At 39.3% G+C, this 27,470-nt stretch overlaps 1 protein-coding gene and 1 pseudogene across 7 annotated transcripts in view; one reads left to right on the top strand and one right to left on the bottom strand.

Moving 5' to 3' along the window:
* The window catches only part of myo3a (myosin IIIA), a 68,456-nt gene extending 41,324 nt beyond the window's left edge, over positions 1 to 27,132 (top strand). For 2 of the 7 annotated variants that reach the window (XM_086306666.1, XM_086306662.1), the window contains 17 exons: positions 1,936 to 2,024; positions 2,115 to 2,244; positions 2,617 to 2,699; positions 2,969 to 3,010; positions 6,268 to 6,309; positions 6,530 to 6,610; positions 7,085 to 7,290; positions 7,385 to 7,496; positions 8,811 to 8,973; positions 9,060 to 9,146; positions 9,232 to 9,355; positions 9,448 to 10,654; positions 10,747 to 10,897; positions 17,340 to 17,431; positions 18,948 to 18,988; positions 23,018 to 23,329; positions 25,909 to 27,132. In XM_086306666.1, the coding sequence (XP_086162792.1) occupies positions 1,936 to 2,024; positions 2,115 to 2,244; positions 2,617 to 2,699; positions 2,969 to 3,010; positions 6,268 to 6,309; positions 6,530 to 6,610; positions 7,085 to 7,290; positions 7,385 to 7,496; positions 8,811 to 8,973; positions 9,060 to 9,146; positions 9,232 to 9,355; positions 9,448 to 10,654; positions 10,747 to 10,897; positions 17,340 to 17,431; positions 18,948 to 18,988; positions 23,018 to 23,329; positions 25,909 to 26,023 (3,077 nt within the window). In that variant the 3' untranslated portion in view covers positions 26,024 to 27,132. The remainder of the gene's footprint in view (positions 1 to 1,935; positions 2,025 to 2,114; positions 2,245 to 2,616; positions 2,700 to 2,968; positions 3,011 to 6,267; positions 6,310 to 6,529; positions 6,611 to 7,084; positions 7,291 to 7,384; positions 7,497 to 8,810; positions 8,974 to 9,059; positions 9,147 to 9,231; positions 9,356 to 9,447; positions 10,655 to 10,746; positions 10,898 to 17,339; positions 17,432 to 18,947; positions 18,989 to 23,017; positions 23,330 to 25,908) is intronic. The other 5 variants (XM_086306665.1, XM_086306664.1, XM_086306663.1 and 2 more) reach the window with 4 other exon arrangements.
* On the bottom strand, positions 11,178 to 17,080 carry LOC147322215 (zinc finger BED domain-containing protein 4-like; annotated as a pseudogene).
* Positions 27,133 to 27,470: the final 338 nt, after the last annotated feature.

The following is a 27,470-nucleotide window of genomic DNA, read 5'->3' as shown; positions in this document are numbered from 1 at the left end:
TATTTAGTCAGCCACCGATTGTGCAAGTTCCCCCACCTAAAATGATGACAGAGGTCAGTAATTTGCACCAGAGGTACACTTCAACTGTGAGAGACAGAATGTGAAAAAAAAATCCATGAATCCACATGGTAGGATTTGTAAAGAATTTATTCGTAAATCAGGGTGGAAAATAAGTATTTGGTCAATAACAAAAATACAACTCAATACTTTGTAACATAACCTTTGTTGGCAATAACAGAGGTCAAACGTTTACTATAGGTCTTTACCAGGTTTGCACACACAGTAGCTGGTATTTTGGCCCATTCCTCCATGCAGATCTTCTCGAGAGCAGTGATGCTTTGGGGCTGTCGCCGAGCAACACTGACTTTCAACTCCCGCCACAGATTTTCTATGGGGTTGAGGTCTGGAGACTGGCTAGGCCACTCCAGGACTTTCAAATGCTTCTTACGGAGCCACTCCTTTGTTGCCCGGGCGGTGTGTTTTGGATCATTGTCATGTTGGAAGACCCAGCCTCGTTTCATCTTCAAAGTTCTCACTGATGGAAGGAGGTTTTGGCTCAAAATCTCACGATACATGGCCCCATTCATTCTGTCCTTAACACAGATCAGTCGTCCTGTCCCCTTGGCAGAAAAACAGCCCCATAGCATGATGTTTCCACCCCCATGCTTCACAGTAGGTATGGTGTTCTTGGGATGCAACTCAGTATTCTTCTTCCTCCAAACACGACGAGTTGAGTTTATACCAAAAAGTTCTACTTTGGTTTCATCTGACCACATGACATTCTCCCAATCCTCTGCTGTATCATCCATGTGCTCTCTGGCAAACTTCAGACGGGCCTGGACATGCACTGGCTTCAGCAGCGGAACACGTCTGGCACTGCGGGATTTGATTCCCTGCCGTTGTAGTGTGTTACTGATGGTGACCTTTGTTACTTTGGTCCCAGCTCTCTGCAGGTCATTCACCAGGTCCCCCCGTGTGGTTCTGGGATCTTTGCTCACCGTTCTCATGATCATTTTGACCCCACGGGATGAGATCTTGCGTGGAGCCCCAGATCGAGGGAGATTATCAGTGGTCTTGTATGTCTTCCATTTTCTGATGGTTGCTCCCAAAGTTGATTTTTTCACACCAAGCTGCTTGCCTATTGTAGATTCAATCTTCCCAGTCTGGTGCAGGTCTACAATACTTTTCCTGGTGTCCTTCGAAAGCTCTTTGGTCTTGGCCATGGCGGAGTTTGGAGTATGACTGTTTGAGGCTGTGGACAGGTGTCTTTTATACAGATGATGAGTTCAAACAGGTGCCATTCATACAGGTAACGAGTGGGGGACAGAAAAGCTTCTTACAGAAGACGTTACAGGTCTGTGAGAGCCAGAGATTTTCCTTGTTTGAGGTGACCAAATGCTTATTTTCCACCCTAATTTACAAATAAATTATTTACAAATCCTACCATGTGAATTCATGGATTTTTTTTTCACATTCTGTCTCTCACAGTTGAAGTGTACCTCTGGTGCAAATTACTGACCTCTGTCATCATTTTAAGTGGGGGAACTTGCACAATCGGTGGCTGACTAAATACTTTTTTGCCCCACTGTATACACTCTGATATTTTGCTTTGTCCCAGAGCAAGATAACAAGTGTGGTTGAGTTGTGGTGATCATTTAGGTTGTAGCTCCAAAACGATGACCACACAGTGACAGATGTTTAAAGTTGGCTGCTGTGACGGTTTCACAGTCAAATATAGCTTGGAACAAAATTTTGATAATATCAGAAATTTAGGTTGACCCTCTCACAAGCTTGGCTGCTGCTGTGCCCTACATATGCTATACTATAGATTTATATGATATTTATATGATATTATAACTTGAATCTGGGGTGTGTAGGGACCTTCGGATGGCCTTGGGTGTTTGGATAATTAACTCATGCAGTCTGATATTTTAGAGAAATTTGAAGGTAATCTCAAGTCAAAAAGCTTCTGGAGGCCAATGAGGGTTGACCTGGGCTTTGGGATTCACCACTATGCTGGAAAGGTAATTTAACATTTAATTCTAATCATAAACTGAAGCTGTTTGGCATTTGCTATTCATATCTTTCTTTATACCTCTCTACCAAACCTTAAGGTGATTTACAATGCCGCGGGCTTCTTGGCCAAGAACAGAGAAACCCTTCCAGCTGACATTATCCTGCTGCTGCGGTCGTCGGAGAATGAGCTCATTCGCAAGCTTGTCACTCACCCCCTCACCAGAACAGGTGAAGCAGACACAACCGCTCTTTGTGAATGAAGTTAAAATCAAGTTAAGAAAGAAAGGTAGAAGGTGAAAAGCTCCAACTTTTGCTTCAATTACTTGAAAACGGTGCAGAAGTAAAATGACAGGCCATTCTTAGCCTGTTTAGCTTCCTCCTCTGTTCACGTTCACTGACTTGATCAGCAGTAACTCTCTCAGCATGACAGGAGCCTACTGTTTAGACTTAATGTAACCTCAGTAATTATCCCACCTGATTAAAATAACGTGCACTGCTCTGTTTCTTCAGATGGTTTCTGGATGTGTGACTAAGTCTCTTTTCTCTGTTGAGGGCAGTTTGTTCACTGACTCGCTCTCTAATCCACTATTCATTTCACAGGCAACCTTGCCCACACCAAGGGTAAAGGCATAAACACAATACGGAGCCCACGGACCCCGACACGCACCATCACCCTCGCCAAGGTACTTACAGCACTGTCTGCATTATCACTGTATTATCTCCCACATAAAGAACTTCCTCTGAAAAGTTGTTCAATTTATTTTCTCCATATTACTCTCACTACTCCAGTCGAGACCTGCTGCTGAATTACAGTTCAGATACTTGTGTCTACTGTGTTTTTCATTCATTCTCGCTCTGTTTTTACCCAACTGTAAATACTGCTTATTTTATTTATTTTCTCACCTTTCTTTCGTTTTTCTTTTTCCCTTTCGCTGCATTTCTGTTTCAAAAGATGGGAGTGCTAAGTTTATACAGTTCTTTTTCTTTTAGCGAGGTAATAAAGATGTGTGTATAACTATACCCTTTCCTCACTCTAGATATCCTTATAACAACCAATTGGATCCCGATATAGTGGCCTGTAGCTTGGTTTGAGATAGTTACAGTTAAAGTTACTTAGTTCAACAAAGTGAAAAGCGACCTATTATGCATTTCCTTATTTTCTATTTGATATACTTGTCAACAAAAAAGAAACACAAGTAACATAACTATCATATACAGTATATATATATATGTATAATATAAGACTTTTAACCTGCAGAATGGCCTCCTCTGGATGTGCAAGCAACACCTCCGTGCCTCCTGTGTTAACAAAATAGTAATTCCATTAATTAAAACCAGAACTGAAAGCTAATCAACGTGTTTGGGGTTTTTAAAAGATTAAAAATGCACAATAATCAGTTTTAAAACAAAGATATGATGATATTTTATATGTCATCATATACAACTTTGCATAGCTCATGTTTAACATGACAAAAGTTCTAAAGTATCAGTTCAGCATGAGCTCCTAATGAGCCAAAAGCTTGTTATGATGCCAAGGAGAGCAGGTATCCCTAATGTGGTTATCTCAGGCACACAGCTCTGTCTGAACAGAGGCCCCGCCTACCTGCTGTTGAAATAATGTGTTTGTGAGAGGCAGCCAATCAGATGATAGTTGGCTTAAAGGAAGAGGGAAAAGAGCTGAAGCAGAGAGTGATTTGACGGGAATCACTCAAAGCTATTTTAATGGACTCCAAGCATAAAAATATAAAGCTGGAAATGAGCATAAAAGGTCTACTTAAAAGTATTTTCCTGCATTAAGTCTCTGTGCAGATCATTATGTGTATTTGCAGCCTTGCTTTGCAAAATGCTAAATGCACCTAAAAACCCTTACTTCCTTCTGATGTATCTCTTATGCCGTGCTAATACTAGACTTGTTCATACAGGGAGTGCAGAATTATTAGGCAAGTTGTATTTTTGTGGAATAATTTTATTATTGAACAACAACCATGTTCTCAATGAACCCAAAAAAACTCATTAATATCAAAGCTGAATGTTTTTGGAAGTAGTTTTTAGTTTGTTTTTAGTTTTAGCTATTTTAGGGGGATATCTGTGTGTGCAGGTGACTATTACTGTGCATAATTATTAGGCAACTTAACAAAAAACAAATATATACCCATTTCAATTATTTATTTTTACCAGTGACACCAATATAACATCTCCACATTCACAAATATACATTTCTGACATTCAAAAACAAAACAAAAACAAATCAGCGACCAATATAGCCACCTTTCTCTGCAAGGACACTCAAAAGCCTGCCATCCATGGATTCTGTCAGTGTTTTGATCTGTTCACCATCAACATTGCGTGCAGCAGCAACCACAGCCTCCCAGACACTGTTCAGAGAGGTGTACTGTTTTCCCTCCTTGTAAATCTCACATTTGATGATGGACCACAGGTTCTCAATGGGGTTCAGATCAGGTGAACAAGGTGGCCATGTCATTAGTTTTTCTTCTTTTATACCCTTTCTTGTCAGCCACGCTGTGGAGTACTTGGACGCGTGTGATGGAGCATTGTCCTGCATGGAAATCATGTTTTTCTTGAAGGATGCAGACTTCTTCCTGTACCACTGCTTGAAGAAGGCGTCTTCCAGAAACTGGCAGTAGGACTGGGAGTTGAGCTTGACTCCATCCTCAACCCGAAAAGGCCCCACAAGCTCATCTTTGATGATACCAGCCCAAACCAGTACTCCACCTCCACCTTGCTGGCGTCTGAGTCGGACTGGAGCTCTCTGCCCTTTACCAATCCAGCCACGGGCCCATCCATCTGGCCCATCAAGACTCACTCTCATTTCATCAGTCCATAAAACCTTAGAAAAACCAGTCTTGAGATATTTCTTGGCCCAGTCTTGACGTTTCAGCTTGTGTGTCTTGTTCAGTGGTGGTCGTCTTTCAGCCTTTCTTACCTTGGCCATGTCTCTGAGTATTGCACACCTTGTGCTTTTGGGCACTCCAGTGATGTTGCAGCTCTGAAATATGGCCAAACTGGTGGCAAGTGGCATCTTGGCAGCTGCACGCTTGACTTTTCTCAGTTCATGGGCAGTTATTTTGCACCTTGGTTTTTCCACACGCTTCTTGCAACCCTGTTGACTATTTTGAATGAAACGCTTGATTGTTCGATGATCACGCTTCAGAAGCTTTGCAATTTTGAGACTGCTGCATCCCTCTGCAAGATATCTCACTATTTTTGACTTTTCTGAGCCTGTCAAGTCCTTCTTTTGACCCATTTTGCCAAAGGAAAGGACGTTGCCTAATAATTATGCACACCTGATATAGGGTGTTGATGTCATTAGACCACACCCCTTCTCATTACAGAGATGCACATCACCTAATATGCTTAATTGGTAGTAGGCTTTCGAGCCTATACAGCTTGGAGTAAGACAACATGCATGAAGAGGATGATGTGGACAAAATACTCATTTGCCTAATAATTTTGCACTCCCTGTATATCACTGTGGTGGATTTGTGTTTATAGCACCATGCCTAATTCTGCTACGCAATTTCAGAAAAATGGCTTACATAGTCAATCAAATTTTTTTTAAAATGCTTTTAAAACAGTGTTAAAACTTTAAATTTTGCACTCCAAGCATTCCGTAATCAGCCTGACTCTTTCAGGTGCCAGTATCCAAATAAAACTCCTCCTGGCAACTCAATTGCGTGGCTTTACGTGCCGGTGTGAATTAGTTTAGATTGCAGCCGTACACCATTGCTAAATGTAAGCCTCAAAGCCATTTGCTCACCTAAAACCAATCGACAGCGGCTACATTTACAAGAACTGTTTGATTAGTTCTTGAATTAATTTCCATTCATCTGCATATTTTAGGGAAAAAGCTCATCAAAGGTTTTGCTCTTGAGAAGCCACGATGAGCGATTTAAATGCTAAAAAACAGCATTAGGCTGATGGCGTGCTATAAAGGTGGTCTTCTCCCCGTTGTGTTTGTGTTGAGAATTAGAAGTAGAGCTTGTTAAAATGTTACCAAATATGTGGTAAAGGACAATTAAGTGGTTATTTTTTTTTTATTTTATTTAGCTGTCTGTTTCTTTTTTTTGGGGGGGGGGGGGGGGGGGGGGTTGTTTTGTTTTTTTCTAAGCAGTTTTTAAGCATTGAGTCATTGACATGTGACCGATTTGGGTGTAACACTGTTGTATATAAGTAGACCATATTCTTGATTTGGCACTACTTGTTTATCCACTTTATGCGTCTCTTTTGCAGCGTTCTCTGGAATTAAAGCCTGCAAAAAAATTCTTGCTTGATGTAAGCAAATGAAAATGGTGATTGGTGGTTTTTCAAAAACACAATCAAATGTTTGGAGTAAAATTTGCACAGGAGAAAAAAGATAAACCACATACATGTTTTATTATTTAGTCGGATATCCATACTGTACAAGCAGAAATTATAGAGAGTAGTATTATATCATATACCCGGTATTATTGGCCTTTTTTAATATGTTTTATGTTTTTGGGGTTTTTTTTAGCCAGGTGAATCTGGAGACACGCCTTACCACCCTAGAGAAACCACCAACATGAGAACACAGACAGTGGCCTCCTACTTCAGAGTAAGATTTGAACATTTTTTTAAATTATTTTATTTTATTTGCTTGGATCAGTTATTTGGGAGGTTTTTAGAGAGAGCCACAAATTAACAAACAAATACAGTTGTACTCAGTAGTTCACATACACTCATCATGAGCATGATTTCAAAGTAATTTTGAGCTTTTAATCATTTCTTTTAAGTGTTTTGTTTCCAGGGTGGAATGATTGTACAGCAAAGATCCTAAAGATTTATGCATTTATTTTGAATTTTCTACACAGGGTCAGAATTATAAATACAAACATAGAAATGATACATACAACCTCAGATATATAGATACTCTTTTAGGGCCGGGGCTGGATAACCACCATCTACCATTATAGAATTGTACCATAAATTTCTAGCTGGTTTTCTTTGAGTGCCTTCTCTCACCAGAGACATTATAACTACCATATATTTGCCACAACTACCCCTAATCTTCTTCTTCTGCTCCTTCTAGTACTCTTTGATGGACCTTCTGTCCAAGATGGTGGCAGGTCAGCCTCACTTTGTGCGCTGCATCAAGCCCAACAACGATCGCCATGCCAACAAGTTTGACCGTGAAAAGGTTCTGGTCCAGCTTCGATACACTGGTGTTCTGGAGACTGCCAAGATCAGACGCCAGGGTTACTCTCACCGCATCCTGTTTGCTAACTTCATTAAGAGGTCAGTGGTGAAAAGCAGAGCTTATGAAGTGATTACAAAATCAGCGTGTAGAACCTTGATATTAGTGTCCAGATAATTACATTGATTGCTGCAGGTACTACTTATTGGCTTACCATGCTAACGAGGAGCCCGCTGCAACCCCAGAAACATGTGCTGCAATACTGGAGAAGGCCAAGCTGGAAAACTGGGCTATGGGAAAGACAAAGGTAAGGAGAGATTTCATTTCATTCATTCATTTCATTTCATTTATTTGTTCATTTTCAGGCACAACAAATACCTATATTGAACATAAAATGCACAAAACAAAAAACAAAAATTGCCTGAAATTTGGTGTTTACTGTTGTTTCTCACTGTTTGGTTAAGTTGAGGCAAGAAATTAAAAGAAATTTTCCACCTTTTTATTGTTGCATCCCTTCATGATCCAGCAGGAATCTCAAACATACGGAACAAACATCCAAATGTAGCACATTGAGCTCAGAGTTGTGCAGATTTTTTTGAGTCTCCTTTGCCAGAGGCCAATTTAAAACTTCAATACTAAATAAAACTTTTTTCCACACATTATGATCATGAATAGATTCAAATCAAGTTAATAAAGGACTCCAGATGAAGGCTCATACACCCAAACCATTTAGGTTAAACAAGGCATGAAAATAAAAGAATGTGCTTCTGATTTTTTATTTTTTTATTTTAAATCTATAACCAAAGAGCATTTCAAAGATCATCATCATCTAATTTCATAGATTTGAGTGAACAACAGTGATTATCCCACAACTGTAAAAGGCTGATGGGGTGTGGTCGTCACCCTGCCAAGCGGTCAGGTGGTTGGGTGGCATGGACCCTCAAGTTTCTGTATTAAAATAGCTCGAGAACAAAGCAACATAAGATTTTGAAATTTATACCATAGATGTATCCACTAAAAACGTTGGAAAATGTTGAATCTCAGTGACCTCTTTCTCAAGGTTATGGTCAAAGGTCAGGTTTTCATCCAGTATGGACAGCTCCTGAAAATCTTGGAGTTTGAATCCCGATGACGTGATCTCAAGGTCAGAGGTCAGATTTTCAAATTTATACCTTAGGTCCATTAACTAGGAGGCTAAGGGGTAGCACTGACAGCTGCCAGTATTTTTATTCTGATTACCTAGGGTTAGGGTAAATATTAATACAAACTGAAGCCAGTTTAGTGAAGGCTCAATTCTTTGTATTGCTTTATCTTCTGCTGCTTTATGGATTAGCATTTATTTATTACTTTTCTAATCTTGATAACAACTTAAAACACTTTGCACTATGAGACTCATATGCATTCATATTGCACTGACGCGCACATGCAAATGCGACATACAAAGGTACCTTAAATTGTTGAACCCACAAATCTCCTGCTGTGAAAGAACAATAACTTCCGCACTGTCGTGCCTGAAAAGGGAATCCAACAGTGCTTGCGTGATTCTGCATTTGAGGCTAAACCTACAGTGTTATGTTTGTATTTCAATAACTAACAGTTGTTTTTATCCCTCTGGGCTTAGGTGTTTCTCAAGTATTACCACGTTGAACATCTGAATCTGATGGTACAGCAGACAACACAGCGAATCATCCTGGTCCAGGCTTGTGTTCGAGGCTGGCTTGGAGCCAAGCGGTACCGGCGGATATTAAAAGAGCGAGAACAAAGTGCCCTGGTGCTGCAGTCAGGTTAGTAAACTGTGCACGCTGGTTGTGTACCACAATGTCAACAAGTTATAGAGGAGGCATAAATTTTATTTTTTTTTGTGCTGCAGCATACAGAGGACATCAAGCTCGGAAGAGGGTAGCTGATGAGAAAAGCAAAGCAAAGTTGGAGGCCTTCATCATCCAGTTTCAGGCTGGTAGGAGTCTGATATTAAATTAGTTACATTATCTATATGTGGTGCGTATTATATTGGCTTACCCTTATTCCATTTTCTTCTTCAGTTTGCCGAGGCTATCTCGCAAAAAAGAGGTACAAAGAGATGGTAGATGAGAAGAATAAAGCGGCAACCAAGATTCAGGCTCGCTACAGAGGGCATAAAGAAAGGAAGAGCTTTAAAAGAAAGCTGTAAGAGAGATGGAAGCTATGCACAAAGCAGCAGTGAAATGTCTTTTTTTCTTTTCTTCTTTTTAACATAAATGTGTCTATTTTGCTTCCAGGGAAGCCAGAGAGAAAGAGAAAGCAGAGACTGCTTCGAAAGAAAATGAGGAACAGATAGCAAAACCAGAAAATGATGCAGAGAACGAGGAGGAGGAAACTAAAGCTGCAGTGGTTCTTCAAAGCAACTATAGGGGCTACAAAGAGAGAAAAAAGTTTAAGGAGAGAAAAAAGACGATGGCTGGAGCAGAGCTGGAATTGCCAAATGCAACAGCGGAAGAGGGACAGGAAAAAGATGTCCAAGAGTTGGCTAACAAAGAAGGAGTAGGTGAAAAGTCAGCTGATAAACAAGAGGAGAATGAGGAAGATGAAGAAAGTACTTATGAAGCAGAGGAGAATGATGACAGTGATAATACTCAGGTGCCAGAAGATGAGCACACAGAAGTGGCAGAGGAAGCAGTGATTCAGGATGCTGAGCCTAAAAAAGAAGAGCAGGAGGATGGTGGACAGAAAAAAACTGCAGGTGAGGAAGCTGCTGATTTAGAAGAGGAAACCAAGGCGGCCACTGTTCTCCAGAGTAACTTCAGGGGCTACAAAGAGCGGAAGAAACTAGAGGAAGAAGGCAAAATCCCAGCTAAGAAACAGAAAGCAAAAAGTCCTGCAGGGGACGAAGTGCTGGAAAAGGAACCAGGTAGTGACGAGGCAGAAAAAGAAGCCTCGACAACAGCTGAAAATGCAGATGAGACCAAAGCGGCTGTAGTGCTTCAGAGCAATTTCAGAGGCCACAAGGAGCGCAAACGACTCGAAGAGGAGGGAAAGCTCCCCAAGAAAAGGCAGAAGGAGAAAGATGTTCCATCAGAGCCTCCAAAGGAGGAAGAGACAGAGGAATCTCTTCCAGAACCCCAGGAGAACACTTCTAGTGAGAACCGAGAAGGGCTGGATGAAGAGAAAGCAGCTACTGTCATCCAGAGTAACTTCCGAGGCCACCGGGACCGAAAGAAAATGAAAGCTGAGAGGGAAGCGCAATTGAAAGCTAAGGAGGAATCTGGGACTCCCACTGATGCAGAACAGGAGGAGGCTGTGGACATCACTGATGTGGTAATTGAACGTAAAGATGAGACAGACGTTGAAAACCAAAGACTGGAGGAAGAACACGCTGCAGTGAAGATCCAGAGTAATTTCAGAGGGTACAAGGACAGGAAGAACCTGAAGGCCAACAAGGAAGCTGCACAGAAAGAGACAAGAAGGCTGGAGAGCTTCTCCAGACAGGTTATAGCCTCAAACAGATTTTATTGAAAACTCACTATCTTGTCATTTTCTTTCCAGTCTTATATCCTTTTTCCTTCTAATCTCTCCAACAGATCGCAAAGACGTCTGAGGACTTTCTGACTCTGCAGCAGAAGCTGAATGAGATCATCCAGGCCCATCAATCAGACCCTGAGAACAATGGCATGTTGTTTGTGAGAGGAAACGCAATCAATGGTAGCTTCACTCCCCAGCGTCGCCATTCAAGTAAGATAAGTGAGGTTGGCTAGGTGAAAAACAGATTATAAAGCAATAAAAACAATTCATAATGCTGTCATGGATTGACCCAAAGTTAATTTGAAGTTCTGGTTCAGCTTTTGATGCACTGGACCTTTAGATAATTAAGAAAGACAGTCTGTCCATTCTCACTGTCTTCTCGGCTTCTCTAGTCTTTTTCAGTCTGCTGAACTGAAGATAATGGATATGGTGCCCAACTGCGCTCAGAACCATTGACCGAAAATTGTCAAATGCGACTGAGCTATTAGGTCTATTCAAACTGACTGAAAACAACAATCTGGGTCAGGAGTGGGTGCTCATTTTGAAGGATAATAAATTCCAGCTATTTTCTCCCTGTTCTTTAATTTTGATCGATAAAAAACAAAACAAAAAAAACAAGGAGATTGCAATTTTATTGCTGACTTCTGGTAGATGACCATGTTACTGATTAGGGATGCACCGATACCACTTTTTTGGAAAATGAGTACGAGTATGAGTACTTGCATTTCAGTACTCGCCGATACCGATACCGAGTACTTACTCATTGACAAATGCCAGCCATTTGACTTTCTGGTAGTAATAAGGGAAATGTATTTCATGTATTTCATGTATTATATATATTGCATACATTTGTATTTGTGTATTTTAGTTACAAATAGACCCAGGACACGCTGGAGAGATTATATCTCTCGGCTGGCCTGGGAACGCCTTGGTATTCCCCCGGATAAGCTGGAGGAGGTGGCTGGGGAGAGGGAGGTCTGGGCCTCTTTGCTTAGGCTGCTGCCCCCGCTACCCGGCCCCGGATAAAGCGGATGAAGATGGATGGATGGATGGATGGATGGATAGTTACAAATATATAATATTTCAGATGTAAAATAATCTTACATTTAGTACTGTAGTTTATCATTGAATACCTATAGCACACAGACTACCTTGGGTCAAGTATGGTGGAGATGAAGTACAGTGGGTTGGTCTCGACGTCACTGAAGCGCTTTTTGACAGCTGCCTGTAAGGTTGCTTTCATTGTCTTGACACCGTGGTCCTCGTCTGTTTCTCTGTTTAGAAGTCTCACTAGCACAGTCACAGCTGGGATGACATCAGAGGCTAGTGCGTCGTAGCTGCTCACTTTTTTAGTTAGTTCCTCAAAGGGGGCGAGGATGGCAACAGTTGTCTCCATAAGAGCCCATTGGTGAGCGGTGAGATAGTCAGGGAGTTCATGCTCGGACACATACACCTCCAGCACTCGCTTTTGCTCAATGAGGGACTGGAGCATGTAATACGTGCTGTTCCAGCGCGTCTGTACGTCCTGCTGCAGTCTCTTTATTGGCTGGTTGAGCTGTCCCTGAATGTCCTCGAGGCGGGAGTAGGTTAAGGCGGAATGTTTAAAATGCCCAACTATTTTCCGTCTCACTGCTATAGCATCAGCTATGCTCCTCTGTGCTAATAAGCGTGGGTAAATAAGCGTGGGTAAACTCTTTGTACTTGTTGTTGTGTTGGGATTTTAGGTGCTTGATTAAATTACTTGTGTTAAATGCGCTACCTTTTGAGCCTCCTCTGGACAATTTCGCTGAGCACAATTTGCAGTCCGCCTTTGTTTTCGTGTCTTCATTCACTTTGAAATAGTTCCACACGTCTCGGCTCGCCTTCTCCCAGCTCTGAACTGCAGCCGGGGCCTGGGGGCGGGCACTTGACGCTTGTGATTAACCCCTTACATGCCGCTCAAACATAGACAGGTCTCAGACCGTGGTATCGGTCCCCGGTATCGGGGGACTTTTAACGAGTACGAGTACTTTAGAAAATGTGGTATCGAGGCCGATACCAGATACCGGTATCGGTGCATCCCTATTACTGATGGACAGTATCTTCTTTCTGTGTCCTGCAGCTCTATTAGATTAGGAAACCTGAGAAGGTCAAGTGCCAAACAGGAAGCATTTCTCTTCTTCATGTGTCATCAAAGATAACATTTGATTTGCATGGGTGATATCTGTAATTGCTTTTGGGGTGGTCAATGAAGAGAGGCAGCAATTTGAAAAGTTCACTTTGCAAAGATAAAGATGACAGCTGTCATCTTTAGAGTCTTTTGAGTTTTATTACAAGGGCATTGCATTTGCAGTACCTTTTTAATCTTGTGTGATAGCCTTGTAATACTCTGTTTGTAAATTCAGTTTTAACTTTTTTAGTAGTCAACATTTTGAATAATCACTTTTGTTTTGGAAGTTGTAACAGTACACCAGGGTACCTTCAGTAAGACTAGCATTTAACTTTCACCTGTCACCAGAAAAGCCCACATTTTAATTAATTTTGTATTATGAATACATATTCATTCTTTGACTAGTACCCTAAAGAGTAATATGAAAGCAGTAATCTAAAGGGAGAAGACAAAACCAAAAGCCAGCCACAAAAGGATACTGCCCACAGACAAATGAATAACGTAAAGCCTTTGAGTTTCAGACTGTATGCTTTGAATGTACTGAATGATCTTGCATTTCTTTGATTTCAAATAGTTTTTTAATTTCGCAGAAGAGTGTTTTATTTTTTTCCTTCAGTTTGTCACTAACTTAATCCCTTTGACCAAGTGTTTACATTATTTTATGGTGTTTCTGTCCCAGAGGTGTGGACTCGAGTCACATGACTTGGACTCGAGTCAGACTCGAGTCATTAATTTTATGACTTTAGACTTGACTTGAAAAAATGTTCTAAGACTTGTGACTTGACTTGGACTTTTACACCAATGACTTGGGACTTGAATTGGACTTGAACCGGTTTACTTGAAAAGACTTGATATTTTACCCCAAATATAAAATTTAACATGCATATTATATAGAGATTGAAAATGTGACGTCACTCACGGGTAGAACCGCAAAGGATTCTGGGAACTCGTGGCAAGCGGTACTAGCGCACGCAGACTTTCAATTAAAATCAGTTATACAGCGATAAAAAGAAACACAAAAATGTCAAGAAGCTGTTGTATTATTAACTGCAATAGCCAGTCGCATGACAGCCACGGGAAGCCGACGGGTAAAGAGATCGGTTGTTATCGGATTACGTCGTTGAAGAGAAATTGTTCAAGCCATGTTTCCGAAGTAACAAAGATGCGACGGATGGCCTGGATTGCAGCCATTCAAAGATCAAATATAACGTCCCAGAACCCTCCAGCTCACAGGTTAGTCTGCTCCAAGCATTTACACGAAGGTCAGTGTTTTTTAGTAGTTAATACGTCATTTTCATAACATAATTGGTGATATAGGTTACAAGCAAGAACAGAAATTGTCGCGCTATGCTCCTTTATTTATTGTGCATGAATAGTGAATTGTCCTGACACAATATTGCGTTTCGCTTCTGTTATTATGGTACATTGACAAAAATATATACTTTTATTCACAGGATAAAACAGGTTTTTTGTATCACTAATTGCCCAGTACCATTACAGCATACAATATTGTTGTCACTGCTACATTTCTGTGATGGGTACCAGAAATGATTTCCACTACTAATTAATTACCGTTGAGCTCAAAGGTCCTATTAATAAACGGTTAAGGAATGTGTATTTATGACGACAATTTGTGAGACCGGTAAACTTATGATACGTACGATGGTCTTTCGTTCTACACGGTGCATTTCAAGGGCCTGCACCCATCCGTCGGTAAACTGTACCTGGGCTTGTTGCAGTGACCTGAAGTTACTAAACTTCATGAGTGTATGCACTCACTCCAAGAACCGTATGATTATAAATATGCATATAAATATGCTACGATGAGATAGCTGACTTCATCTAACTAGCAAATGTTGTCCAGGCTACGTTGGTGATGCAGTTTTTTTTAAATGTGTATGATATTTTTGTCATGCGATTTTAAAGCTGGTCCTACAACCGCATCCAAGAATAACATGCAGCTTATCTCAGAACTGTCGGTGAAAATTATTCTTGGAGCTAGGTTTAATTGAGCTGCATTTTAAAGAGGTGCAATTTCACAATTTGTGTATATTTTCTAAGTTCACTATTTTGTCATGTGTTGAGAAAAACACAGATTTTAAAATTACATGGTCTAATATTTACATTTAGCATATAACTGCAACATTATTTTTTCATTTTGTTTTTTTTAAAGACTCGAAAGGACTTGAAATTCAAAGTTTCAGACTTGTGACTTGACTTGGACTTTTACACCAGTGACTTGAGACTCGACTCTGACTTGCCTGACATTACTTGAGACTTGACTTGAGACTTGAGGATAAAGACTTAAGACTTACTTGAGACTTGCAAAACAATGACTTGGTCCCACCTCTGTTCTGTCCTGAACATAATACTTTTTTATCCTTAACCATGCTATATTTAATATAAAAAAGATATAGTAAGTAAGTCTTAAAGCCTTACCACAAAGAGAAAACTAGCTAACTCAGTTGATAACCTGGTACTAATCAATTGCACTGGGTTATATCCTCATTGGTCTTTCCAAGTAATTTTTCTTCTTTGTGACATGAATTCGTGAAGGTGCAGAATACATTTCTCAGATATTTGGTCCACGTTGACACTACACAGTTGCTGATTTGTTGGCTACACATCCCACTTCTGCTATTTACATAAGCAAGCAGCTAAAAAGAAGTACCTAATACAATGGCCAGTGAGAGTGTGTTAACTAGAGAGCATTTAATGACTCTTACTCAGTTTATTTTCTTTCAGAAAGAGCCCAAATAGATGTTTTTGTTTCCAGTCTGTATGCTAGGCTAAGCTAACTTGCGGCAGTGTACAGATCTGCAGACAAAAGAGTGGTATCACAGAGTGAGCTACACAGATAACAGTCTTCCTTTAATCCAGGCATGTTTGCCCTTTACAGACTCTTCTCCAGCACAGTGCATTGCCTGAGGTAAAGCAGAATGAATTATCAGTGTTATTTCCAGGGGCTAGTGCAACTCCTATGAAATTATCCTTTTCAGCTTCACAAAGTCATTTCTCCATTGACGGCGCTAATCTGTCCTCATGAATTTCACTGACATAATAAATCAAAATCATTTGCAATACACACACACACAGAGAGAGAGAGAGAGAGAGAGAGAGAGAGAGAGAGAGCAGAGGAATCCCAGTCACATTGTTCTTCAGGAAAGGTCATCAGATTTTAATCATGTTTTGCGAGTTAGCATTTCCAACAATTATGGCAAGAAGTAATAAGTAGGTACGTAAAATTGGCTTTAGTTGTTTGCAATTCAGAATGACCTTTGGATGGAGTTGTTCAATAATGTTACAAACTTTTTACTTTCTTCACCTGAGAGCTTCTGTACATGATGGATTGTTTTTTTCCCGTATGTGAACAGCGATTAATAATGAGCATCAAACAAAGGTCACTGTAATATATTTATAATTGCAATAACATAGATGAGGGTTGTTGATACAGTACATCATGTATGACAAACATGATAGATTGCAGTACAGCCGCTGCAAGGTGGGAGATGTCAGGCATGAAAGCTGCCCACCCAATCACTGCATGTTCAAATACCGTACTCGGAATTAAACGTGGATCATTACGAAGTTATCAAACACTGCACTTCCACAAGTGCCTTAGAAAATATACACTAAAAAATATTCCTGAGCCTCATAAAAATGACACAATAATCTTGAGTAAGATATAACTGAAATATATAACATCAAATGTTTATACCTGTATCATTAATCTGGACTGCACTGGTGGTTCTTGCTTTGAATCTAGTCATCTTTCATTTCACGACTTCTCTCTAAAGTCATCTGTCAAAAGTAAAAAAAAAAAATATATATATATATATATATATATATATATATATATATATATATATATATATATATATATATATATATCATAATGTAAAAACGCATTATGTGCATGTTATATGTTCAGTTTTCTACTCTAATTTATTTGGCATCTTGCAGGAGAAAGATATTATGAATTGCTGAGGCTAACCTCCAGATGTAGAAATCCATCAGAGAGTAGAAATACCTCCCTCCTCTCCAATTGACCATAATGCTAACATAAATCCTTATATATTTCCAGAAATCTGCATTTTACAGCAGCACTCTTTGTTATTAAAGGCTGCAGAAACTTCGTATTCTGTGAAAAGTAGGAAGTAAAAAGATGGAAATACAAACTGATTTGAAGGCAGCAATTTCTGGCCAGTCGTCTCTGTCTCACCATCCCCCATCTCATCTGCCATGTTTGCTCTTTAAGAAGGGAAGAAAATGCCCCAAAATACTTCAGCTAAGAGTACTTTTGTGAAATAAGAGGCTGCAGCAGTGGTGGGCATGCCATGAAAACCAACTGACACTTAAAAAAATGCAAACTGATCATGTGTTGAAGACATTTTGAGAGTTTATCAGGAAATAAAGTTGTGCATTTTTGTCAGCCTCATTTTGCCCAATTATCATCAGCAAAACCAGTGCCGGATGCATTAAACTGTCTGTGTTACTTTTCAGCTGACAAAAGATTGTCGAGACCCCCCCGCAGGAACCAGCAGCCAAAGACCCTGAATACACCAGAGGACTCCACCTATTACAACCTGATTCATGTAAGTCTAAGAGAAGGCGACGAACGATTTCAGATATTTTCTACAACAAAGCTTTGCCATCAGCTGCAACTGTAACCGCCTTCCCAGCATCTAGCTTTAATAATGCACTATTGATTGTCAAATTTTACCCTGTAGTAGAGCTCTTTACCACACACCGTATGTTGCCAAGGTGAGAAATATCAGACTATTATGAAGCTGTCTGGAAAAGTATTTTTGTCAATGGAGTGATTTTCTTCAGAAGTTTCCCTTTTGTACTAAAAGTAGTCCCTTTTTATTCAGTGTTTATTGTTAGAAATCTTTTAATCATTTTGGTGCACAATAGCACCTGATTGCTGTTTACTGTTCTGTTTATTCTGTAGTGTAGTAAACACTGCAGATACAATCTATCTAGTCGATAATTAGACTGACGATCTCTTTAGACATTTAGGCATTCAACACTCAAAGCAGCAGAGTTTTACTAAATCGATTACTGTGCTTTCACATTTGCTCAAGTAGTTTTAAAACAGAAGAATTCCGTTAAACTTTAGTGGAATTAATATTTAAACAATATTTCATTTTGCATTGTTGAAAATATGAGAGAACAGCCACTAAAATGGTGGTGCATCCCATTAAAAAGAGACATGTCACAGAAAACCTATGGCTAAGGGGAAAAAAATCCACTCGCTGGACCCTTTATTAGCTGCTATGAGGTTGGACCCTCTTTTACCTTCAGAATAACCAAAATTCTTCATAGCAAAACTAACTACTGAGTTTAAATGAGGCTTAGTTGGTACTACAAGGCCCAAAGTGTGCCAAGAAAATGTACAGTGACACCATTAAACTATGGTGGATGGAGAGATGTTTTCATGTTGTTTACACCCAGATTTGACTCTGCCATCTGAATAATTCATTAGAAATCATTAGACCAGAAAATGTTTTTTCTTCTGCTGCTGTAGCCCATGTTCTTCAAGTTTCAACATGTTGTGCTTTAAGAGATGCTCTTCTGCATACCTTGATTGCAGCAAATGGGTATTTGAGTTACTGTTGCCTGCTTGATAGTTGTGTGGGAAAATCCCAGCAGATCAGCAGTTTCTGAAATAATCAGACCAGTCTGCCACATTCAAAGTCACTTAAATTACTTTCTTCACCATTCCGATGATCAGTATGGACTTCAGCAGGTTGTGTCTATATGGTGCAATCAAATTGGCTGATTAGATACTTGCATTAATGTGCAGTTTGGCTAGTGGGGGTCTTTTATCTGACGTTTCTCACTGAGTGACTGAAATGCCTCTCATAGACATCAGTGACCATCATGCTTCAGTTTAACGCATTATTTCCAAATTGTTGTGTTTTTCTCTAGATTAGTTGATTGTGATTAGTGGTAATGCTCTCCTATAAGATGATATGTCACCATCTTATACAACAAGATATGTCATCTAGAAACCATGAATATAGAGTGTTTGTGGGTAAATCCATCCAGATATTACTGTTGGCTGTTTGACATTTAATAATCAGTTCTCCATCTCTCTTCATTCAGCGGTCTGTCCAAGATGATAAACGCAAACCCAGGAAAGAGGGGTAAGTGTCCCACTCTTATTTTAACAACCTATTAGCTACTGTTTTATGAGGTTGGCATGCTGCCTCCTTGCTTGCTACTCCTGGGCCATAGTAACAACTACAGCCTGGTGTCAACATAGGGACAGTGCAAGGGCATAGGGTCCAAACTTAATGATCCACAGTGATACACACATCCACAGTTAAATTAATTGCCCTCATCTTTTACCTCTTTACATTGGCTGAATATCATATTCTTAGAGAAATGTAACGTAAGGAATCCCAAATTGGTGGTTTGGTATCATTTATAGGAGTTGTTCTGTGGGTTTCTGCATTATGTGACATGTTTCGAATATACTGGTAAATGTTTTCAGCATTTTTGTTAAAGAAAAGAAAATGAAACCAGAAAGTATCTGTGGATGTGTGCAGTCATGCATATGTATGTGCCGTACAGGCCACAAGGTGAGCATCCCGCACAGAGTGAGGGGTTGAAGATAGACCGATAGCGCTGGCTGAACAAGCAGGGGCCTGGGTACTTTATCACAGCAGTCTGAGGAGACACAGACATGCACACACACACACTGAGCCCCCTTGATGTGGACACACACAATACAACACAGTGCTAGACATCAAGGGTAATAATTTGTTAGCAAATAAATAAAGTCAGCGATGGACAGGCGCAGTTTACATGCATCATTAAGGATGAGAAGGTCAGCAGGAACAATAGTGTCTCTGGCTGAAGCTGACAGCAATTGGGCTTGGGAAATGGGAAAACGTGGGTGGTAGGGATAGAAAGCTGGAGAGTATACTGATGTGATGATAGTAAATGAGAGTGAATACATGAGAAATGGGGAGGGAAAGTGTGATTGCATAGCACAGATATCTATATTTTAGTACCACTATCAGAACTCTGAAATCTACAAGTTGGTTGGTTATTCAGCCTATTTCAAGCTTATGAAACCTTATAGGCTTCTCACCACACTGCATTTCAAAAATATGTCTGTAATCGTTGTGCATTCAGTGCATAATTAATTCTGTCATATTATTTGGGACATTTCAAACAAGTCTGCAGCTATAGGTTAATGTATGCTTGTGGCTAATGATATATTGCTACTTTAAGCTAAATACTAAAATGTTGATCTCTGGTAATATTTGCTTAGAGCATTAAAAAGGCCTGTAACCCTATTTTTTTTTAAAAGTTGTTATCTAAGTTATTAGAACTCAGGACATTTAGATTTGCCTGTTTCTTGTTGGTATGAAATAGTCTTCCATCTGCTTTTTTCCCCAAGGGGTGATAACATTTTACATTTTACACCACATCTTCCTGAAGCAAACGTCCCTTTTTTCCAGGACTACACTAACATATGACACACTGCGGTTGGATTTCTTGCCAGAAATAAACCAAGGATCTTTTGTATAAATGGCAAATGTGTTAACCACTACACCACAGACAACTCATAAAAAGCTAACTGTGAGCTAACCTTTTGTGTTCTAAAATGAGGCCAGATTTAGACATTAGCTATTTCTTACCTCATTAGCTTTACTTCTCAGTGTAAGAGAATGTTTACAAAAAAAGCCACCATGTTAATTTTGGTCTGAAATTAGATACCCCACAAGTTGCATTCATCTTGCTCATCAAGCATACAATGCTGGGAAGTCATCCAAAAATGCTTCCGTGTGCATATCAAGGTACTTCACTTGAATCAAATGAATCATTTGTCTAAAACAATTTCACTTTCAGTCTGGAGTGATATATGGCTGTTGCTGTCCCTAAAGCCATGCATGGCTACATAAATCAGTAATGACAACAGTAATTAAAAGTAATCTCTGAAATGTGGTAATACATGTATGTACTTCATGTCTATGTAAATTATATGAGTAAAATCGAGTGTAGAAAGGCAGAAATATAAAGTCAACCTTCCCAAAAATTAAAGAAAAAATAGTTTTTAGTCTACCCAGAAGAATTCAAAAGATCCCAGACAAGCCCCCCTTTTTTGTTCTGACCCAGCTTATAAGCCACTTCTTTATTTTGGATTAAGGGCCTTGTAAAATGGCAGAATAGCCACCTAGCTTTAAAAAAAAAAAGAAAAGAAAGTTTGCTCAGTCACTCCTCAAAGCTTCTCTCACCTTATCAAAGAAACTCAAATGTTTAGTCAACCCAGAAGAATCCAGAAGATCCCGGACGAGCCCCCATTTATTTTCTGACCTGGCTCATTAGCCAGTACAAAAAATGAAGAGTGATTTCAGAGCTTTAGATTACTGAACAATCAAAGTTAAAAATTGAGATGATGCAGTATAAAACAACAGTGAAGACTATATGCTGTACTTTACCAATAGTGGCAGGCCTAAGCCGACCCCCAACCCAGGTATACCTTTATCTGGTATGCCTGAATAAGACTCATGCACTGCCACTCCAAGGTCAATAAGGGGTTCAGAAGGGCTTGTTAAATGTGCCATATCTGGTTAGTTCAATGTGGCAGGTGCCTTGAGATATTCAGTCAATTTATGTTGTCGTGTTAGTAATGTTTGAGTTGTATATGGCATAAAAAAAGAAAAATCAGTGGATGTTGTAGGGAATGGCAGTACTTCAGCTAGTTAAAACACGACCAGCTATAACCTGAAGTCTTTGTCACAGAGCCATCTTAACAAACAAACTGAACATCTGCATTCCTCTGTGAATTATCTAGTGCTACAAAAACTTTAAAAAAATTAAAAGCTCTTATATAATAGATCTAAATCTTGTGCTAGCCATTGTCATTGTGGTTTTTCTTTGTCCGTGCTGTGTCAATCACATAATTGAGCTAATAGTTTAGAGGACAGGAGAGGTAATTATAATCAAGGAGAAAGAATGTATTTCAGCTTTAGAATAGCACATTTATTGTAATTCATCAGTGGGATAATTGTGTGCCAACCCCGCCTCCAAAAGTACAGTGATAAGTTCAGGTCAAGCTTCAAACACATCACAATGTAAGAATGAGATCAGTGTACTGGTAGTACTGACTATATATTCTGATAGTGGTTGTTACCTTATGTTAACAATGTGTGAGACATATTGATCTGCACATTGAAACTGTCCTTTTCACACTTCTGTTCAAATGGAGGTCAAAGTGACGGCTGAGAGAAGGGCTGCACAGTGCAGATGGACAGTTTACACAGTCTGGTGAGCAGATACCTGGATGATGAGGACTTGATAATTATCCTCTTCTCAATAAGATTTGTCTTCTTTCTGCTGCTCAGTTAATTTTATAGTCACTGCTATCACAGAGACAAATTTTAAAGATGTGAAATCAGCTGGTGAATTAACTTGGGGAAAATATTTTTCTCCTTTTCTACAATAAAGAAATAGTTATATTGATGCCAGCATTTAGTGGCTTCTAAAAGAAAAAAAATCACAAAAAGCAGAAGATCATGAGTATCTCAAAGACCTGCTTATAGACGAAGAAAGTTAGAAAAAACAACAGCTCTGCATGTGAGCAGAATAGCTAAACCCTCGGTTTATGAGGGGCAACCAATCAAAGGAAAGTTAGCCTAAAGGGGAGTGGCCTTAAAGGAGATGTTTTGACTTGTTTTAGACAGGAAGCAAAGAGCTTCACAACAGTCAAGTATAAGAAGTATTATTTTTGAAGTCTGATTCATGCAGAGCAGCTTCAGTCGAGTCAAAATTAAAAATTTGAGTATGAAATGAGCACATATGGTCCCCTTTAAAGAGTTGCTGAGGTAGCTGCATTGAAGTCCATATAGCCAACCTGCGCCTGCTCCTAATTTTAAAATAAAAACTTGAATAGAGTTTTATCTGACCTTAAACAAATGACTTTATAATCAGATTTGAACGTAAAGTAAGAAAAACATAACGAGAGGAAAAGCACTTAACTTCAATCAAAATCTACTATTGAGGTTATTGTGTTTATGAGAAATGCGTTGTATTGATTTTTACAGCATTCGTGTCTGGTTTCAGTCACACCTGTGCTCTATTTGCATCCGGAGAACCTGTTTAAAGACTGTTTGATGACACTCTAATGTCTGTCTGACCCCGTCCTCTTATTTTTGCTGTAGCTCAGGGAAACTGTTGGATGTGGATGACCACTACTACCCAGCCCTCTCTACCAGCTGTTCTGAACCCTCCATGTCCAAAGAGAACACATCATCCATGCCTGAGAGGAAGCAATCTATAGGGAGGAGGCAGTCAATGGAAAGGAGGCGGTCCGTAGAGAGGAAGCAGTCCATGGACAGGAGACGATCTATGGATAGAAGGCAGTTTGGGGACAGGAGGCAGTCTGTAGAGCAGAGACTGACTGCTCCCAGTCGACAGATCCGAGAGAGGGCCGCCACTGAACCGGAGCGTCCCAAATCTGCCAAAGAAAACAGGTGTGTCATTTATGTCCTCTTCATAGTGTCTCTGGCAATAAGTACATGTCCTATAAAGTGTCCCTGTATTTTTGTGAAACTGTGCATGACTGCATTAATTACTTGTTTCTGCTTTAACACTGAACCAACCCCATTCAAAGCACCTGAGAGATAACTGCACGATCTGATATCCTCGTGTTGGTGTTGTTCCCAGATCATCATACTAAATGTTGTTCCAGGATCAACATTGCAAGTGACCAATCAGAATGCTGTGACGTCATACTTTTGCGACTTCGGGAAAAACCGGCGTAAAACAAAAAACTGTACTTAAGCTGGGAGAAACCGCCTCTGTCCGCCAATCAACGGACCCTAACCCTAACCCTAACCGTAACCCTTTAATAAACAGTAAGCAGAATTGATATTGTCCTTGCAACATTGGAATTTCATAAATGCACGAATGGCTTGGCGCGCAAAAGAATAACGTCACAACAATGTGATTGGTCACTTGCAATGTTGAACCTGGAACAACATTTTCATGATGGTCTGGGAACAACACCAACACGAGGATATCAGATCATCCGAGATAACTATCAGCTATGTTGTAATCAGCACCATCAATAAGCTTCAACAAGGTGGAACCACTTTTAAGCTGGAAATCAGTTTCCACTTTTTATGATGCCATTTTAATCTTTGTCAATACCAACCACGAGGTCCCATTATGACATTTTTGGGATTGTTTTTCCAACCATCTCGTCATCATTTCCATCGACTCGCATTATGTGAAACAGATGAAAGATAGGTAATGGCCTTCAGGATTTTTGTCCAGCTGACCGCTTTGTTACCGTCTGCACGTACAATTTATTACAGTTCAGCTTTACTGATTCACAAATATAGTCACAAGTTACATTGTTAATGTTTGCTAACTGAATTTGTTACGTTTCTACTTCAGTATAATAATGATACTACTGTTGCTACTGTTTAAAAATAAATGTAATCTCAGTGAATTTGGATGATTTGTAAAGTCAGACCTTAGTTTACAGAAAGAGGGAAAAGCATTATCTACATAACCATAATAAGACAAAGCTATACAGGCTGTATATGAAAGATGGAAGTTCTCACCATGATATCACCCACTGAAGCCACTTCTGAAGCATCTTGGATTTAAGAGACAGATCTGATCGTATTTTAATGAGGCTGGAGTACTAAGCTAGCAGCTAATGTTGGCTAGCTGGTAAGGCTATAGTTACAGTAAGGACAATAGTGGTTAGAGACCATGGCATGCTACAATTTTATTGCAACTGTGTACAGTAAACTTTGTAGTTTTGAAAGTCTTCACAGCAAGTCTATGAAAACTCAGTCAATTGTTTTCTTCAAAGTGACTTTGCTGCTTTAAAGTTGGTAATAAAATGGCAATAAGATGAAGTCAGTCTGCTAAATAAGGTCAAGTAAATAATTACACGCAGTGTGTTTATGATAATAAGGACAATTACTGTCATTCGTTGCTAATCTGTTGCAGTCTACACATTCAACAGACGTTCGCATAAATTACTTATATTCATAGTCCAGTCAGAACCTCACAGATATAAGACAGAAATTCTGAAATTCCTTCACAAATAGTGATGTAGTTGTCTCTTGTCTTTAATTCTAACGTTGTGCTTGAATGTATAGGCACAGTTCACAGATGTCAACTAATTAGTGCTTTGTAACATGCAAATAAAATACCAGACTTTAACTCATCACAAGCGTAGACTTGGAGAGTTTGTATCAGTTAGCTGGTCAAATAATTTCATCATAAAGGCTACAAAAGGCAGAAACACCACAAACACAGTCAAAACTTCCAGTTCAGTGACTTTAATTAGCTGAGGTGAAGCCTAGCAGACAGATTAGCAGCCTAGCCTGCATCCACCTGTCACTCAAACCAGTCTCACCCATAATAATGCATAGTTTTAAGCCTTGACTAAATTTAATTTGCTGATTCATAATAAAAATTTCACTCCACAATAAAGTTTTTGTGAAGAGGTAAATTATCTGCAGAGCCAACAACTGGGCTGTAAACATGTTTATTTTTACAGAAAGTTGTTCAGTTTAACATGAGCTTACTGCAGTCTGCCTCAAGTGGCTGTTTGAGGAACTGCAGCTTTTGGCACTTCAACTTTCTTTTATTTTTCAGCGCTATTCTGCTGCCTGTCACTAAAAGATATTATTAAAGATTCTTCAGATCTGGACTACAAATCAGCTACTTGATTTGTAGTTTTAGTCTGGCCACATCCTTACTCCATAATAGGACTTGTGAGGTACCAGCACCTCTGTTTATGAGTTTGGTTTTTGAATTGTAGTTTTTACTTGCTCGAAGGATAAATTCATACATGAATTTAATCTATTTTCCCTTCAGCTTGGCCGCTCCCTTGGACAGCTCATGATAAATGGCCCAAATATGATAACCAGTATGAAAACCTTGAACCCTGAACATGAATCTTTTCATCTCCTTTCCATTTAATTTTGTTTGTTTGTTTGTTTACATCCCCACGTCCTACCTTGTGTTCAACATTTCTGTTTTTATCTACTTGTGCTGAAATTTGTCTCCTTTGTGTAATCGACAGACGCTCTGTTCCCAGAATGGCCTCCACAGAGAGCCGGACTGAAGAGAATCCATACGACTTCAGACATCTACTGAGGAAGACCTCGCAGAGACAAAGGCTGATCAAACATTACTGAATACAGGAAGTGACTTTTGGCTATTCGGGACTTGATCGGTCGGGATCGCTGATCGCACCATGTGGCAGTTTGTTCTGGTGTCCTGCTAACCACAGCACATGTTTCATTTATTTTATTGATCTTCAGACACATTGTACAACAGTTTGGGTAGGAAATGAAACTCCTCTGGACTTAACTGGACAGACTGTATTGATTTTCATGCATACAGTGAACACAGAGTACAGTCAATGTAAATAACAAGATGTCATACTTTTAAACTTGCTGTAAAATAAGGTTTTATTTATGAGACCAACAGTTTAGTTACTGGTATTCTGTATTTCCAATGTTTTTTCTTCGATATCTTTATTTTCTTTCAAAAAATTTGCAGGTTGTGCTCTTAAAACTTTGCATTTCAAGTCATTCCGAAGACTAATCAGCTTCATATTGTGAAGAATGTACATTATTTTATCTGCTCAAATGTTCAGTTTGTTCACTTAAACAAAAAAATATATTAAATTCCTCGTCCCATTTCATTATTTTTAGTTTGCTGCTCTCAAATTAGCCGAAATCGCAAACTTTTCATAACCGTGCAAAATGAATAACATAGAAGGAAAAATGCAAAGACATTCAGTGTTTCATTGCCTGTGTGTATAAAGTACATCAATTCCTCGCATTATCCTCCATCCCGCGTAATTGTTGCTTTGTGCGCAATAATCACTACATTTGAAATAGCATTCACTCAAATGACAGCCTTTGATTCTTGTGAATATTTGGTGGAAAAGTAAGAAGGACAGAATGTTTTTTATTTATGTATTTATTTGAATATTGATGCCAGATTCAACCTCTGACCTTTATGTGACATTTTTGAAAGAGAAGCCCCCCTTGGGGGCTGTTAGTGAATCCCCAGCTACATGCTGACTGCACACAGTGCACAGTGGCATAAAAACACGTAGGGCTGAAGAAATACTGACAAAATGCAGACTACGGAAGAAAAACTGTTACAGCTTCCTCCACACACAGGATTCACAGACAAATTATTTAAAATAAAGAAATATTACAAAATGTTACACCAAGTTTGAACAAAGAAAAAAAACTCGGAAATGACACAATAGAGTGATCTCATAACACACTGAGTGTGTGTGTGTGTGTGTGTGTGTGTGTGTGTGTGTGTGTGTGTGTGTGTGTGTGTATATATATATATATATATACATATATACATATATATATATATATATATATATATATATATATATATATATGTATATATATATATATATGTATATATATATATATATATATATATATATATATATATATATGTGTGTGTGTGTGTGTGTGTGTGTGTGTGTGTGTGTGTGTGTGTGTGTCAGGAACTTCTGACTTCAAAGAGACACATCACAAATTTATAGTCACATGTTGACATTTGGGACTTAAAGTTTGACTTTGTTCAAGCAAGACTATGACCCCA

This window comes from Aulonocara sp. 'chitande type north' Nkhata Bay, linkage group LG9 (assembly GCF_057382095.1).
Source record: "Aulonocara sp. 'chitande type north' Nkhata Bay isolate Kocher_YH1m ecotype deep benthic linkage group LG9, A_spYH_male_GT1.1, whole genome shotgun sequence".
In the NCBI taxonomy this organism is placed as follows: Eukaryota; Metazoa; Chordata; class Actinopteri; order Cichliformes; family Cichlidae; genus Aulonocara; species Aulonocara sp. 'chitande type north' Nkhata Bay.
Note: the sequence above shows the minus strand (reverse complement) of the source record. Positions and strands in the feature narration are given on the sequence as shown.